At 40.8% G+C, this 14813-nt stretch overlaps 2 protein-coding genes across 4 annotated transcripts in view; both read left to right on the forward strand.

Annotated features, from left to right (window-relative positions):
- The first annotated feature begins 387 nt into the window (after nucleotides 1-387).
- On the forward strand, nucleotides 388-2554 carry LOC105936208 (doublesex- and mab-3-related transcription factor A1). Its single transcript, XM_012876923.3, has 2 exons — nucleotides 388-1022; nucleotides 1591-2554. Exons 1-2 carry the CDS (start codon nucleotides 545-547, stop codon nucleotides 2376-2378), a joined length of 1266 nt encoding a protein of 421 aa, XP_012732377.2. The 5' UTR covers nucleotides 388-544; the 3' UTR covers nucleotides 2379-2554.
- Nucleotides 2555-4062: 1508 nt separating this feature from the next.
- The window catches only part of LOC105936193 (glucosidase 2 subunit beta), a 222567-nt gene continuing 211816 nt past the window's right edge, over nucleotides 4063-14813 (forward strand). For all 3 annotated transcript variants that reach the window (XM_012876905.3, XM_012876912.3, XM_021323747.2), the window contains exons 1-5: nucleotides 4063-4183; nucleotides 4464-4580; nucleotides 10290-10385; nucleotides 13445-13502; nucleotides 14387-14504. In XM_012876905.3, the coding sequence (XP_012732359.1) occupies nucleotides 4102-4183; nucleotides 4464-4580; nucleotides 10290-10385; nucleotides 13445-13502; nucleotides 14387-14504 (471 nt within the window). In that variant the 5' untranslated portion in view covers nucleotides 4063-4101. The remainder of the gene's footprint in view (nucleotides 4184-4463; nucleotides 4581-10289; nucleotides 10386-13444; nucleotides 13503-14386; nucleotides 14505-14813) is intronic.

Raw genomic sequence — 14813 nt, forward strand, 5'->3', positions numbered from 1 at the left:
AATTTTGTTCAACAGAATAACCAGGTCGATAATTACACGCTGCTTTTCAGGCCGTTGGAGCTAATTTCCAAACAGGGAAAACTGAGGAAACATAATGAATGTAACCTCAGGCAACATGTTTTTTTTTTCTTCTTTTTTTTTTTTTTTTTCTTTAGTTTATTAACACTTAGTTTGTAACACACTGGCCCATAGAAAGTAAGCAAAACTTCAATGCAAATGAACCTTTATCCAGCCTAGGACATTTTTGAATAGGGCTTATTAAAAAAAAACACTCTTTTTACTGGTAGGTCTACATGAATGGCTCAGTTGCATCAGATTAGACCCCCATTCATCACGGACGCAAATAAACATGATAGGGTATTAGGAGTCCTGAGCGGAAGGGGTGTTACGAGGGTGTTCGGTTTCATGTCAAACCACCTGGTGAAGGGACTCTTAAGGCGCGCCGGCTCAGAGTGCCAGCGCACAATAGAGACTCCAGTCCAGCAGGGAGAACTTCCTACCTACTGCTTATCTCTTGTAGAGCGTTCCAAGACTTTAACTTTGGATGGAGAGCAGGATCAGACCGTTAGCCATGGCCGGGCACGCCGCCGGCCCGCTTGGAGGCCTCCCGATGTCTCCTTCCCTCCTGCGCCACCCGCCTCTCTTTCTCCGCGCCTGCAACCCTGCGCTGGAGAGGGGCTACCCGAGGACCCCTAAGTGCGCCCGGTGTCGGAACCACGGCGTGGTCTCGGCGCTGAAGGGCCACAAGCGCTTCTGCCGCTGGAGGGACTGCGTGTGCGCAAAGTGCACCCTGATCGCGGAGCGGCAGCGGGTGATGGCGGCGCAGGTGGCGCTCAGGAGGCAGCAGGCTCAGGAGGAGAACGAAGCGCGGGAGATCCGGCTTCTGTACCCGGGCGCTGGCATCGCAGGGCAGGCGGGGATCAGTCAGGGCTCGGCTGTGGGGCGCGCAGTGCCCGCGGCGAGCGGCAACTCCGCGCCCGCTCCGTGTTTTGATGCTTTTGGCGCAAAGAACCAGAAAGAGGGTGAGTTGTTAATCAATTATTGTTGGATATTATTCACATAGTCACTTAGAGTGTATATTTCGTCGGATATTAAAATGGAAATAGATTGCCAATGAATGCGTAAAACGTGGGTGAAGTCTATTTCTACACATCAAGAATGTTGTTCAGAGGAATTCAGAGCAGTGCCGGTCCAAAAGTTGTCCGAGGCCTAAGCAGAATTTGTTTTGGGGGGCGGCTTGCAGGCCTGCCAGCCATCGCAATGATTACTTTGGGGGATGAATTGGGGAGTTGGAAAGGAGATCTAAAATAAATTTTTTGTTCACAAGCAACTTGCTGACCCACCTAAACACGGTTACGCTGTGTATGAAATCTGAACCCAGCTTAGACACAAACAGGAGACATTAAATAAGAATTAAACTGTGAATTTTAATTTAGCTTGCAAATGAAGATATTTTTTTAAGTTATAAATATGCATACAATTAGTGCATTTGTAAAACTGTCTCGTGTAAATCCAAGGCTGCAGTAGCTTTGGCGGGCGGCTTGCACCTCAGTTTTTAAATTCCCGTTTTTTTTTCTCTCCATGTTTCAGATGACAAAGCGAGCAAATACAACATTTACAGTGGATTTCTGGGTCAGCCGCTCTTCGCGTCCCCGGATGCTCGGATGCCCTCTCCAAGTGACAGGAGGGACCTGTCACCTAGCAAGGACAACAACTCTTCACTCGGCAGTCACAGTGGAACTCCATCGCCGCCGTCTGATCGCCTTTCGGATCACAATCAGAGTCCGCAGAGGTCGCTTTCGTCCTCTGATCCGGAGTCCGGGAGCGAGTCTGAGAAACCCAAGGACTTCTCGAACCTGGACCGTGACCCTGCTGACATTATGGCCAAGATCTTCCCCCATCAGAAGCGGGACGCCCTGGAGTCCATGGTGAGAACATGCAAAGGGGACATTGTGAAATCCATTGAGCTGGTTCTGAACTCCAAGCAGAAAAAAAACGACGCGGGCAGTTCGCCTCTGCCTCGTGTGCATAGCTCAGTGCTCAACCCCGGTGTCGGACTGCCGGGGGCGCTCGGTTCTTCGGGGACCAAGTCTGCTTTCTCCCCTCTCCACGTCCACCCAGGCCCCAGCGGGGACGGCTACTTCGGGCTCAGTCCTCGCCTCGGTGTGAGTCCCCTGCGGCTGGCCTACTCCTCTGCCAGCGCTGGTCTGGGCGGGTTCATGTCCCCGTACATGACATCAGGACTGATGCCCCTGTTGACCCTACGCCCACCACTGGACTCGCATTCTTTTCCGGGAATGATCAGAGACTTTTCTTACATCCAGAGTAAGGACTCCCTGTGCAGTACAACAGGCCCACGCCTGAACAATGATGAATAATGAACTTACAATAACCTGTTAAATGTAGCTTTTTATCCAATTTCTGTTTTGATGCTGAATAATGCTAGTTAATTCTTGCATTTCAGTTCAATATTGGTTTAATATTTGCTCTGTTGTGTAAAGATTGTGTACATTTTTTGTATTTGGAATAAAGTTATCTTGTTTTATGTTTCTGATTACTTACGTCTATCTTGATGATGGAACAGTGTCCATTAACCTTTGAAGTTTATCACGTTTTTTTCCACATCACACAAAGTAGTGCAAAGTTGTGAAACAGAGGTTGAACTTTATACGTTTTCCGTAAAAAATAAAAACCTGAAAAGTGCGGCTTGCATTTGCATTCAGCCAAAGTTAATCAGTGCTTTGTAGAACCAGCTTTCTCCACAATTACACCTGCAAGCGTTTCAGGGATGCTGCCAACGCCTTTGCACATCTAGAGACTGATTCCTTCCCTCCGGTTTATCTGCATAGTTGAATAAGCTTAGTTAAATTTAATGGAGAGCATCTCTGGGCATCAGTTTTCAAGTCTTCATGCAGATTCTCAGTTGAATACAAGTTTCAACATTTCCAGGCCCATTCAAACATATCAATATCTAAACCTTTCTTTTATGTTTGAAGTTGTTGCCCTTCTGGAAAAGGAATAATGTTTTGTGAGGTGTCCACAGCCTATTATATTTATTTATAACATAACAGTGCTCTAAAATTCCCCACAACTTCCTCCCCGACCCGTGTGCTGTGTCATTGGCTCTTCTTGGTGCTGTTTGTTCAGTCATGATGAACACAGAACAGCTGGATTGATACTAAGATTAAATTATACACAGGTGAACCCCATTTGGAATTTCTGAATGCTATTAATTATGTTTTAAGAGTATCCGAACAAAGGGTGCTGAAATAAAATACACAGCACAATTTTCATCATATAAAACTCACGTCTTTATTTGTAACAACGTCTGAAAACAATATGATGCTTTCATTTCACTTCCCAACCATGCACTGGTTTGTGTTGTCCTATCAGATAAAACCCCAATAAGATACTTCTTTCAATTTAATGTAACAAAATACTCCAAAAATGGGTAAATACACTTGCAATACAGCATAAGAGAAGGAAATAAATGATATTTTCGTGCTGAACTACCCAAGGAAAAACAAAAATAAAAAAAATAAAAATAAACAAAAGAAAAAAACCTGCTTGCTTAAATAATGTGTCACATTTTCTTAAACCAATAACCTAGATTTGTATTGTTGTATACCTAACGAGCGTTGAATTCAGCCAGTATGACATGTCATGCACTTTTAGCGCAATGAAACATAGAAATGTGTATTTTTTTTTAACAATGTCAACTTTTCCAAGTCCACTCATCTTGCTGTGAATTAAAATATAGTTTATGGACTTTGTATTTTGTGATTTTTTTTTTTTTTTTTTGTGGAATAATACCAACATACAGAGTCTGAAAGGATTTGAATATGTCCCAATCTAAACACAAACTGATGTTTCTCCAGCGTCTCCTCCGCGTGCTGCGTTTCTCTCTCGTCATTAGTCCAACGCGTCCTCACCCCCGGACCAATAGAGAGCCTGGGAAGTGTCACGTTGCGGAATGTTTCAGGAAGTTGGGTCATGGACGGTCTAAACGCTGGCAGTGCATCCCCAGTTTGAAACACCCTTGAGCGGGATTTTTAACGAGAAGCGGCTGACAGCGGGCGATGCGCCTTTCTGTCGGCCAGGATGCGTTTCCACGTCATCGCCGCGGCGCTTCTCTGGGCTGCGTTTGTGGAGTCGCGGAAGATCCGAGGGATATCTTCGTCCTGTGAGTTCAGTGCACCGTTTTTTTTAGCTAAAAGCCAAGCGGCTGACATTGCATTGGTCTTATTGACAAACCTTCGCTCAGAGTGTCCACTCGTTCGTGTGCAGCTGACGTCACCGTCCAACTTCTTTAGTGGCAGCAGGAGGAACAACAACACAGACGTGCAGACCACGCACAATCACGCTCACATGAATATAATGACATGGTGTTAAATTGCGTTTTGTGTTGTGTTAATTGGTGCGTCTCTGTAGCCCGTGGCTCATGCATTCGCCTTCTCTGACAGATAAAAGGTTCTACAGGGAGAGGAAGTCGTTTCTGTGCATAGATGGGTCCAAAATGATTCCCTTCGAGCAGGTGAACGACGACTACTGCGACTGCGCAGACGGGTCTGACGAACCAGGTAAGCATGGGCTGATAAACAGAGGAGTCCTCGTTCAGATTTCAGGACTGTGTAATTATTTGCTGCCGGCACAGATCAATACAGTCATTTTGTGCCATGTTGCATCCATGAAATGCTTTCTACATTAAAGTTTAGTTCAGATGATTACTGTCTTGACCAGCTGCTTCGTTTGTTTAGCAGTATGAAGTTCAAAGGTGATTATGTGTCAGATCCAACCATGGAAATAAGATCAATGATTCAACACTACTTGTAGTTTCCCTGAGGTTGACTCCCTTGCCATTTTGTTAAACTAAAATAGCTTAATGCAAAAACCTTTATTATTATGAGGTTTTACAAAAAAAACATATATCTATCTATCTATCTATCTATCTATCTATCTATCTATCTATCTATCTATCTATGTGTGTTTAGGTATTATATCTCAACCTGAATAAAATTGAGGTAACTATAAATCATAAGGGTTGTTCATACATTATTCTATGTTAAAATAATTAATCAAGATTAATTCAATGTAAACTCTACCGTGTTCCATTTATTTGAAAAAACCTCGCTTCCAAGCATGCTGGTTGTAACTCACAATATGACAGACATCCCAGGCCAGTTGAGGCAATGTGGCATTCACTGATCTACGTCTATGCTGGCGACTGTCTCTGTGCTACAGGAGTCATGCTTGCAGCGTTGTTTCTTATTTCTCACTTTACCCTTATGCCTAACGTTTGCTCCTGAGAGGTGGAAAACAACTTCTCTCTTTATGAATGTTGTGTAGAGCAAAAAAATAGTGCGGTAGAGCTTGAATAAAGCGTATAAATAGATTCAGCTGAAGTTATCCGGTGTCTTTTTATAAATCCTTATAAAGAACCAAATTGAGCATTGAAGTTCACAAAGACTATTAAAATAAGGTTTGGGAATGGGAATCTGAGTAAACGCTTTGTGCCCATTCTGTCAATTTTCTTTTTAACTTTATTTAACGTATGAACATAAACTTAACAGCTCTATGTACAAATGTTGTTTTAAATCTGCTTAACTATTTGGCCATTTTTCAAAGTGGTCGTAATTAATCAAGGAGCCAAAGATTCATTATACATTTTCTCCAATTCATTCAGGTTTAATAATGTATAAATACAGACTCAAATATATACAGTACATCCACTACCACTGATTTTTGGAAAGGTGTCCCTTACAGACTTGCAGAGGAATCTCCCGTTTTTTTTTTAGCCATCATCAAGGTACAGCTCAGAAAAGGTTTAATTTAATGTTTAATGGTTTAATGGGTACATGTGCAAAATCCACTTTTTTATCCCTAAAAAACACTTTGTTGTGTACTTGGAGTCTCTAGGAATGCAGGAAATGTCAATGTAGTCTGTTCAGGAGCTGCGTAGATATCTTTGTATTCTGTTTGGGTCATATTTTTTTAAAGCCGTTCAGTTTTCTATTATGTTTTTTTTTTCTTCTTTTTTTAACAATTACATCACAGCGTTTGCTGCAGAACTGCTAAACAAGGTCAAGGACTTTCAGCTTACCAATTTTATGAATTTGCCATTTCATTTTGGCTGAGCAATGTTGTAGTCCAAGCTGAAGGATGCCGAAGCTACAAGGCAAGGCGAGTTTATTTATATAGCACTTTTCAGTAATGAGACAATTCAAAGTGCTGTACATGAACAAAACAAAAAGGAGGAAGAAAGAAATGCATTAGAGAGGGAAAAAACATTACAGAGGCGAGCGCATCGCATTGGAATAATAGCAGCAGGTGTGATACAATATAAGACAAGTTGGACTATAAACTTCAAAATTAAACTTTAAAGGCAGCTCTAAACAAATCGGTTCTTAACCTTGATGTAAACGCTTTCAGCACTTTAACTATCTTCTGGGAGTTTTTCCCAGATAAGTGGAGCATAAAAACTAAATGCTGTTTCAGTGTGTTTGGTTCTGGTTCTAGGCATGCAGAGTAGCCTGGGACAGAAAACTTTAGTAATCTGGAGGGTTGATACACTGATAACAAGTTTGTGATGTATTTAGGTGCTAAGCTATTCAGGGATTTTTAGGCTAACTAAAGTCTATTCTCTGGGAAGCAGGGAGCCAGTGTAAGGCCTTTACAAGTGGATAAGTTATCGACGGTTAATTCCACCGTTCATTCCACCGTCCCCCACCATTCCATAAAAATGGCTGACCAGGGGGAGTGCAACGCTTTGCCACCAGGATGGGGGCCGGGGTGTAAAGGGTCTCCGTTAGATTTAAAAAGACAGCGGCAAAAACGAGTTGCTCTCAGATGCACCTCAGAAAAAGGGGTAAAAAGGATAAATCAATGAGGAATTATGGCCAAAGAATTCCAGTTCCACATTATACAAACCACAACTGAATGATCTCAACGTGAAAAGGAAGACTTGAAACGTGCTTGATTTCTCTGCAACTTGCTGAGCGACATTTATCCAAATGTTAGTGGGGTTTTGCATCCATCGAAGTTGTTTGTGGAAGCGTGATACCGCTATAGACAAAAACAGTGGTTTCTATTCATGCTGATGGCGAGTGTATGTGGACTCCACACTGCCACCATACAGGTTCATTTTAGGAAAACTTTTAAATAATCAAATCAACGCAGGGATCCACACTTCGGCAGTACAACATGAAACCTTATTTTGCATGACTATCCAGCATCTCTTCATTGTGCTTAAGCCCTGCTGGCTGTTCCTCTGTCCAAGTCTGTCCTCTAATGAGAATTTATAACAAGGTAATGGATCCCATGAAAGTTCTTCATTTTTGACTAGCTATCGTATTATGATTGCCTTAAATTGCTACAAAGCATTCTGTTAAATTTTATGATGAAGTTTGCGCATTTAGAGATGAAGAAAGATCATTTTGTCATCTGGGGGGAGAAATGAACGAAAGTAGAACAAATTAAAGCTTTTGCATCAGTTTTAAGAAAAAGTTTCCTGCAAATGCGGTTTGAGGTCTGTGGTCTGCTGATGGGGTCATTAATAAACTGTGCCACTGCTAGCATCAGTGTAAGTACCATAATAACCCTCTTTCACCGCTACGCACAGGGGGAGCAGAACAAGTAGGAGGTTAATGATGCCGCACCGAGCTCGTGTTGAGTGTGCCTATATCAAGCCTGCAGAGTGGTAGAGTTTCACATCAGCTAGCGTCTAGTGAAAATGAGAGATAATAAAGGTGACGCTTCACCAGTGCTCCGCATAGATAAGAAATAACTGTGTCCATTTTACTTCACGAATAGCTTTCATATTCAAAACAAGGTTGGAATTAGTTAAGAATTTGCATCCAAACCAGCAGTAAAGGTCAACTTTTTTCCACATAAATATATTTTTACCTTTTTAATAGCTGGTCCAAACTGTTACAGACTGTTACCTTTGTTGAAGAGATGGAATCACAGATTAAGATATGTATATAAATCGAAAATAAATGCAAACGGCAGGCAAAAGGAGCAGAGGCACCCGTGCGGGCATGCAAATAACATAAGAAAAGCGAAGACATGTCCAGCCCTCTCCACACTTTTATTTTTTTTTTTTTTTATAAGCCCTTCAAATAAATCCTCATCTTGCAAGAAAAAATATCAATAAGAATTACAAACTTTAATTTAAAAACACTGTTTATTTCCTGTGAGGAAGAAAAAGCTATGTTAAGTTTTTTTTTTCCTTTAACAAAATGGCCTAACAATTCTTTTTAAAACAACTGTCACTAAAGTTTGAATTAATTAATCGTTTTTCTAGGTTGAACACTGTGTAGGAACCTGGACTTCCTTTCCCTCAGGGCAGAAAACTGATTTAATGCACAGCACCTTTTCCCTAAGTGACTCTTCAAAACAAGAAAGACAAGTGAACATACTTAAAAAAAATACTCCTTAAAAGTGCCCATGTCTGCAGTTGAAGCAATGATAAAATAAAATCATGTAAAAAAAAAAAAAGAAACAAAAAGAAAGGGAAAAAAAATGCCGGAATTGCATCAAACAAGACTGGACAAGGACTCAGGTTTATTTTGCCAGGAGGGTGATAGGGGAGGTTAAAGAACAAAACAAAAATCAAAGGTTCCTGTTGCAGAGCTGCAGCACAGACTGTCATCTAGGGGCCGCCAGTTCTTCATAACAATCATTAGATGCTGTTTTTCAAACCACTGGTTCAAGTGATATGAACGTAAAGGCTAGACACCATTCAGATTGTATCTAGAACTGTGTGTATTGATCAGATTGGACTAAGGTTGGGCTTTTTTTGCAGCAAGCACTCAGCTGAATCCGGTGGGGATCCAAAGATGAATACGTTGAAAATTGGTTCTGGCCCACTGTTGGGTGTGGTGACGGATCTGTAATGCTGTTGGCCCCTGTTTCCCATCCTGATGCTTCAAAATACTACAACATTTTAAATAAAACCTGGTACCTCCTATCAAAAAACACGACGTTGGGTGGCCATCGGATCCGTCAGCAGGATAACGATCCACAGCTTTTGGCCAACTCAGAACAGAAACGGTCCAACAGCCACAAAACCAGGATTTTTTTAATGGTCCATTCCTAGACCGAAATCTTACAAAAAAAAAAAAACAAATAAAATTACCGTATTTTTCTAACTATAAGTCGCTCTGGAATATCCAGAAAGTCGCATCAGTCAAAAAATGCGTCATAAAGAAGAAAAAAGCATAACGGCCCGTTACGCTGAAAGTTTTCAAAATTTCACCTAATTAGACCGTAAGCGTAACGGTGCTACGTGATAAGCTCCCCGGCTTCAACGCATACTCAAACAACAACACATACAAACATGTGTTCAGTCTTTGTTGTCTATAAGTTAATGTTTCAATACATTTTTAAGTGGTACAGGAGCAGGATAGTTTTGATTATAGACTGTAATGTTTACTCCTTGGTTCATACTGGTCAATATGAATTAGTTGCAGGATCGGCGAAACTATGAAAAAAAGTATGAATTATAGGCCAAAAAAATACGGTACTAAATGAATGTACAAAAATTAAAGCTAGGGTTGGTGTTTTTTTTTCCCTTTTTGAATAACTGCGCATTCGCAAAACCGTCTTACCTTGCTCTTCCGCTCTTCAGGGGGATCGTGTGAAAAAAATGTCCCATATCCACTCTGGTCTTATTTCTTTCTACTGAAGTCTTCCTCTTCTTCTCATTGACTTGTACGCGGTTAGCTTCTTGCTACTCTCAGCCATGTTCAAAGTCTACGGTGAGAACAGCAGAGCTACAGTGAATGGCTAACACTGAAGCTAATCGCTAAGCTAACCGGATACATAAACATTAGAAGGTCGCATGCGCAGCCAGCAAGAGGAAACAAGGAACATGTATGCATACTGGCGTTACCTGAGTGCGTCAGAATGATTGGCATGTGGGACAACCAATATATAAGATGATACCCTGGAACTCGAGGGACAGAGGGTGGTGAGAGCAGGAAAAAAATAGTTTTTATAGGCCTGCAGCTCCCACAGAAATCGATTATTTATTTTTTTTAAACCTTTTTTTTCAAACCTTTTTTTTAAAAACTTTTTTAAAACGGTTTCTGAACAGGATTGCCAACAGCTTTTTTTAAGGTTGGATGTTCTGAATTTGATCAGGTTGAAATGATGTCACTTTAATAAAAGATTTGTTTAATTAATGTTTTTTTTTAATATTGTGTTTTACTGGTTAAATGAGAAGAACTGGTTTCTGAGATGTTTCTCGTAATCGTCCTCTCGCTTCTTTTTAACCCGGCTCCACACAGGCACCTCGGCGTGTCCCCGCGGCCGATTCTACTGCACCAACCTGGGTTTTAGGCCGCACTACATCCCGTCATCGAGAGTCAACGACGGCATCTGCGGTAAGGCTGTTTACGTTGGGTTGTACGGTTTAAAAATAAAAAAAATCCTGCTTAGAAGCAACTATAATGCCTTCAGCTCCATCTTCTTGGGCTTTTACTTTATCTCACTTTATTTGAGATCTGATAACAATTGATTTATCCACCGAAAATACAACAATCCACTTGTATGCATGTTTAGGTTGGTATTGAAATAAAAAAATTCTCAGGGGGAGGTGGGGGATTAAATCTGAAGAATTAAAATATTGTGTGATAATCTATCAGGTTTGTTTTTCCTCCTTCCTGCGCTCTGCAGACAGGATAAAACAGCTTTATCTTGTTTAATGTCAACGAGGGAACAAGATGTGGCCACAGAGGGCTCACATCCTGCTAATTCCCGCTTTTTCCCACTCAGAATTATTCTTTATCGCTGCTTAAAACACGATCGCCTCATTTTACTGTAACGGATGGTTTGTCACCACCTTTCTGCTCTTTTATTTGTTCTTCAGCAGCTCTCTGTTCTAGCTGATCTCATGGAGCACAGTCATGGAGTCATAGAAGCAGAATTAGACCACATGCAGCTATCCGAACAGGAAATATTTCCTCAAGCCACTCTTACCCTTTCCACTCGGCTTTTATTCTCTCCCCACTCGTCCTTTCATTCTGTCACCATACCTACATAAAAATCAAACATTTTCCTTATCTCATCTGTAGTTCAGATGGCGCTTTCGTTTCTTTTTTTTTTTTTTTTTTTTTCATTTCAGTCTTAAAACTTTTCATTCTGCTGGCCACAGATGGGGGTTTCTGGATAAGTGGGGAAATTTCCCACTGCGCCCGCTTTACGGGTGAAACATCTGAGCAAAAGCCAGATCAGAGCACTTGCAACACACCATGATGCGGCGGATGTTATAAGTGGTTGATGTCAAGAGACCCTCTGTGAATCAGAGAGAGATATGATGTTGGCACAAAGGCCTAATCTTCATCTTTTAAAGATGAAAAAGTCACAGGCCCAGTCAGTCCCCATCTGCAAAATGAACAGACTGATAAAGATGTGGCTGGATAAAGGCAGAATCTAAACGGAATATTGTTTGTTCTTCGAACATTTTTGCAGTTTAACTACAGTTTGCTGGCCAATTATGCACATGGATACTACGGTGATTAAACAAGGCGTTGGTGCTGTTTGGAGTGTGTTTCAGGGGACGTTAGGTGCTCTGAAATCTAGCAGAAGGCTGCGTAGACGTTTGACTAGATAAAATACGGTGGACGAACAGCAGGGGGCGACATGGCGATCATCGCTAACTGTGGAAACCTCACACTAGACCTTTAGAAATTTGGATTCTGTGTCCCAGAATCCAAGGTCCAAACTGGGACCTTGATTTCCCAAAATAAAATGCAACAATTACTTTTTTCCTAAAAGAGACGACTTTTTTAGGGGAGGCTTAACTCAAGGAACGCAACAGTTGAATCTTATGTCCTGATACATCCGCGTGTGCTCGCTCTTAAAGAACGCGTCGTCCCACACCTTGTGACTCTCCACCAAACTATTAAATAGTTTTGTTTCAGAATCCTCCTACAGCTCCGGTTATCCCTGTTACTTGTGCACAGTTTATCTTTCCACTTAACTTTCCATGACTATGCCTGGTTACAGCCTTCTGTTAACAGTCAGCTTCTTCGGGACTTGCTCTTTGAGCGAGCTCTCATTGACTCTGCTGAATAACTATCTAAGCAACAGTCTTGCCCAAGATTCGCCATAAGAAGTAATTTCTGCACTGAATGTAATGTAAAATTTACTAATAAACACAACTTTGGGTTTTCATTATTATTATTCATTATTTATCAGTTTTAAGCCAAAATCATCAATTTGAGTAACTTGAAATATCTTTTTGTGTTGCTATAAATTAATTTTGTTTGACATTTATCTTAAATGTAAGAGCGGACCTAAATTAACTTTTCAATTGTCAAATTTATTAAAATGTTCTTGTAGAATATTCAATTTCAAAGAAACTCATTAGACTTTATTATCACTCAGTTTTCCACCACGGTGTGCACTAAATATGGTGCATAGCGCTCTAAAGTATGGTAATAATTAACTTTTTTGTTAATAAATATTACTGTATAACACTTTCCCACTTTGTCCCCCACTGGCGCAGTATAATCCAGTATATTCCAATATAGTCCAAATGTTCTCCCAAAGCAACCTCTAGCATCAATCTGGGCTTAATTTAGTGATATTATTACTGATTACAGATGAATTGTTGAAGCACAATGATCCTTGGTTGAACAGTAAAGAAGGAGGATAGTGGAGAACATTTTTGAGAACTCCATGAACCAAAGTGGACCACAGTAAACCAGGAATGAGTTCAGGCGACTACAAACTGAAGTTAGAACCTGCATCTGGGATCGATATCAAACCCAACTCCACTTTGCTCCAGGAAAAATCAGTGTGGTTTCCTACTTCATAATCTCAATAATCAGGCTAATTGTTGTTAGTAGTGTAAGCTAACAAAACTGCATCTCTTTTTGCATGTTCTTTGAACTTTCAAACACTGTAGCAGCATGGTTGGTAAATTAGGTCATCTAGCTGTTGCATGTGAGGGATTTAATGTCATGAAAACTGCCAGAGGTGCAGATAAAACTTGTTTTTCTTCACTGCAAGGCAGCCATGTTGGATTTTGAGGTCATGGCTGTCTTTTGACACCCTCACTTTTCTTTTGTTGTATTTTGAAAGACGAATGCATTAAATAAGGTTTGGTAAAGTTTTAGCACTGCTGATGTGGAATTTATTAACTAGCCTAGCAGAGCACATTAGAGAAGCTGTACAGAAGTAATGAACGTTGTTGAAGCTTTGAATATTGACTCTTCCCCTAACTTTAATGTATTCACTGAGTGAACCGTATAAAAATGTTTCTAATTGTTTTTCAGCATAACTGGATGGCAGTTTTTATCCTCGTATTTCAGGTTTTCGGAGATGATTTGGTTCCTTTGGTTTAGAGTGTTGACCATTGTTCATTTCTCTGTGCTGACTTTCTTTCTTTTTCTTTTTTTATGTGGACTGGACTGTCTTCTCCTGCCTCTCTCTGCAGATTGCTGCGACGCTTCAGATGAATACAACAGCCACGTTCGCTGCCAGAACACTTGCTGGTAAGTTGGATCAGAACTGAGATTCGGCACCTTCAAAGTGACTCCGTTTTTCTCTTCATAGGAAATCAGATGGTGAAGGTGATTTTTTGACTTGATCTGGAACAGAGAATCTGGCACAGTTTGTCCCACTTTTATTTTTGTTGACAGCGCTTTTAATAGGAGGATTATATCACATCCACTGCGTTAGGCGCTGTTAACCACGCCTGAACAGCGGTGTAACTATACCATTATGCCACCAGGGGGCATTGTATCTCTATCATTAAGAAACTGGTTTCACACTTTAGTGTAAGCAGAGTTAATGCATGCTAAAGGAATGTCTGACTCACGGGTTTATTTGTATTTTAGATTAATTTCTATAGTTTGACTCATCTAAAATGGAGATATTCTCTATTATAAGAAGGAAGTCTGCCAATAGCAAAACTTTTCACTTAAACAAAAAGGAACATTTGTTATCTCTTCTGTGCTTCATGCCAGATTTGACCATTGTAGGATGCAGGAATGGAAGCTGCTGTGTAAATGCACCGTAACCCACTTCTTTTGTTGACAGTCCTCTATTTGTTTCATTTATTTCCTGCCTGCCTAAAAAAAAACAAAAAAAAAAAAAAAAACACCACAAAGAAGCAGAGCCCATCTCATTATGTTTCCACAAGGTCCCCGCTCACATTCTGTGCACCAGACTTAAAAAATAATTTAACTTTACCACATAGCATCTTATTTACTCCTCTGTTTTTTTTTTTAAACCCCACCCTGTATGGATTTCTGCCGCACCGCATTCCCTAAAACAAATTGTATTGCGGCATTCTGGGTGACCGGAGGCTGGGTGGCCGAGGCTTTGCTTCAGTAATGTTGGTTCTATTCGTCCCCTCTCTTGCCTTTTGCTCCAGGAATCTGGGACAGAAGGAGCGAGCGTACGTGGAGGGTCAGATGAAGACCTTGGATGAGGGTTTGAGACTCAAGCAGCAGCTGATTGAGGAGGGGGTGCTGCTCTGGAGGGAGAAACAGGTATTTGATAAAATGTTAAAAATAAAGGTGTGCTGAAAGAAACCTTTTCTGTTGGGTTACACAACATCAAGAAAACATGTAATTGTTATACTATTGCAAAATATTGTGACGGTTACATAAACTGCCATTAACCTATGATATCCTAACTCTTTTTGTTTTTTTTGGCATCATAGCAATGTACCTGCCATTTTCTGTGAGCTTAATATACATCTAATTTGGGCATCAAGAGCCAATAAAGTCACTTTAACTTGCTGGACATTTTATTGGCTTAGAGGGTGTGAATGCATACTTCTTGAAATATAATATCCT

The sequence above is a fragment of the Fundulus heteroclitus genome, chromosome 14 (assembly GCF_011125445.2).
Source record: "Fundulus heteroclitus isolate FHET01 chromosome 14, MU-UCD_Fhet_4.1, whole genome shotgun sequence".
Classification (NCBI taxonomy): domain Eukaryota; kingdom Metazoa; phylum Chordata; class Actinopteri; order Cyprinodontiformes; family Fundulidae; genus Fundulus; species Fundulus heteroclitus.

Excerpts from the sequence above, each read along its gene's own strand:
- LOC105936208 (XM_012876923.3), top strand. The coding sequence starts at position 545 with ATGGAGAGCAGGATCAGACCGTTAGCCATGGCCGGGCACGCCGCCGGC. Across the intron at positions 1,023-1,590 it reads CGCAAAGAACCAGAAAGAGG|ATGACAAAGCGAGCAAATAC; the intron begins GTGAGTTGTTAA and ends TCCATGTTTCAG.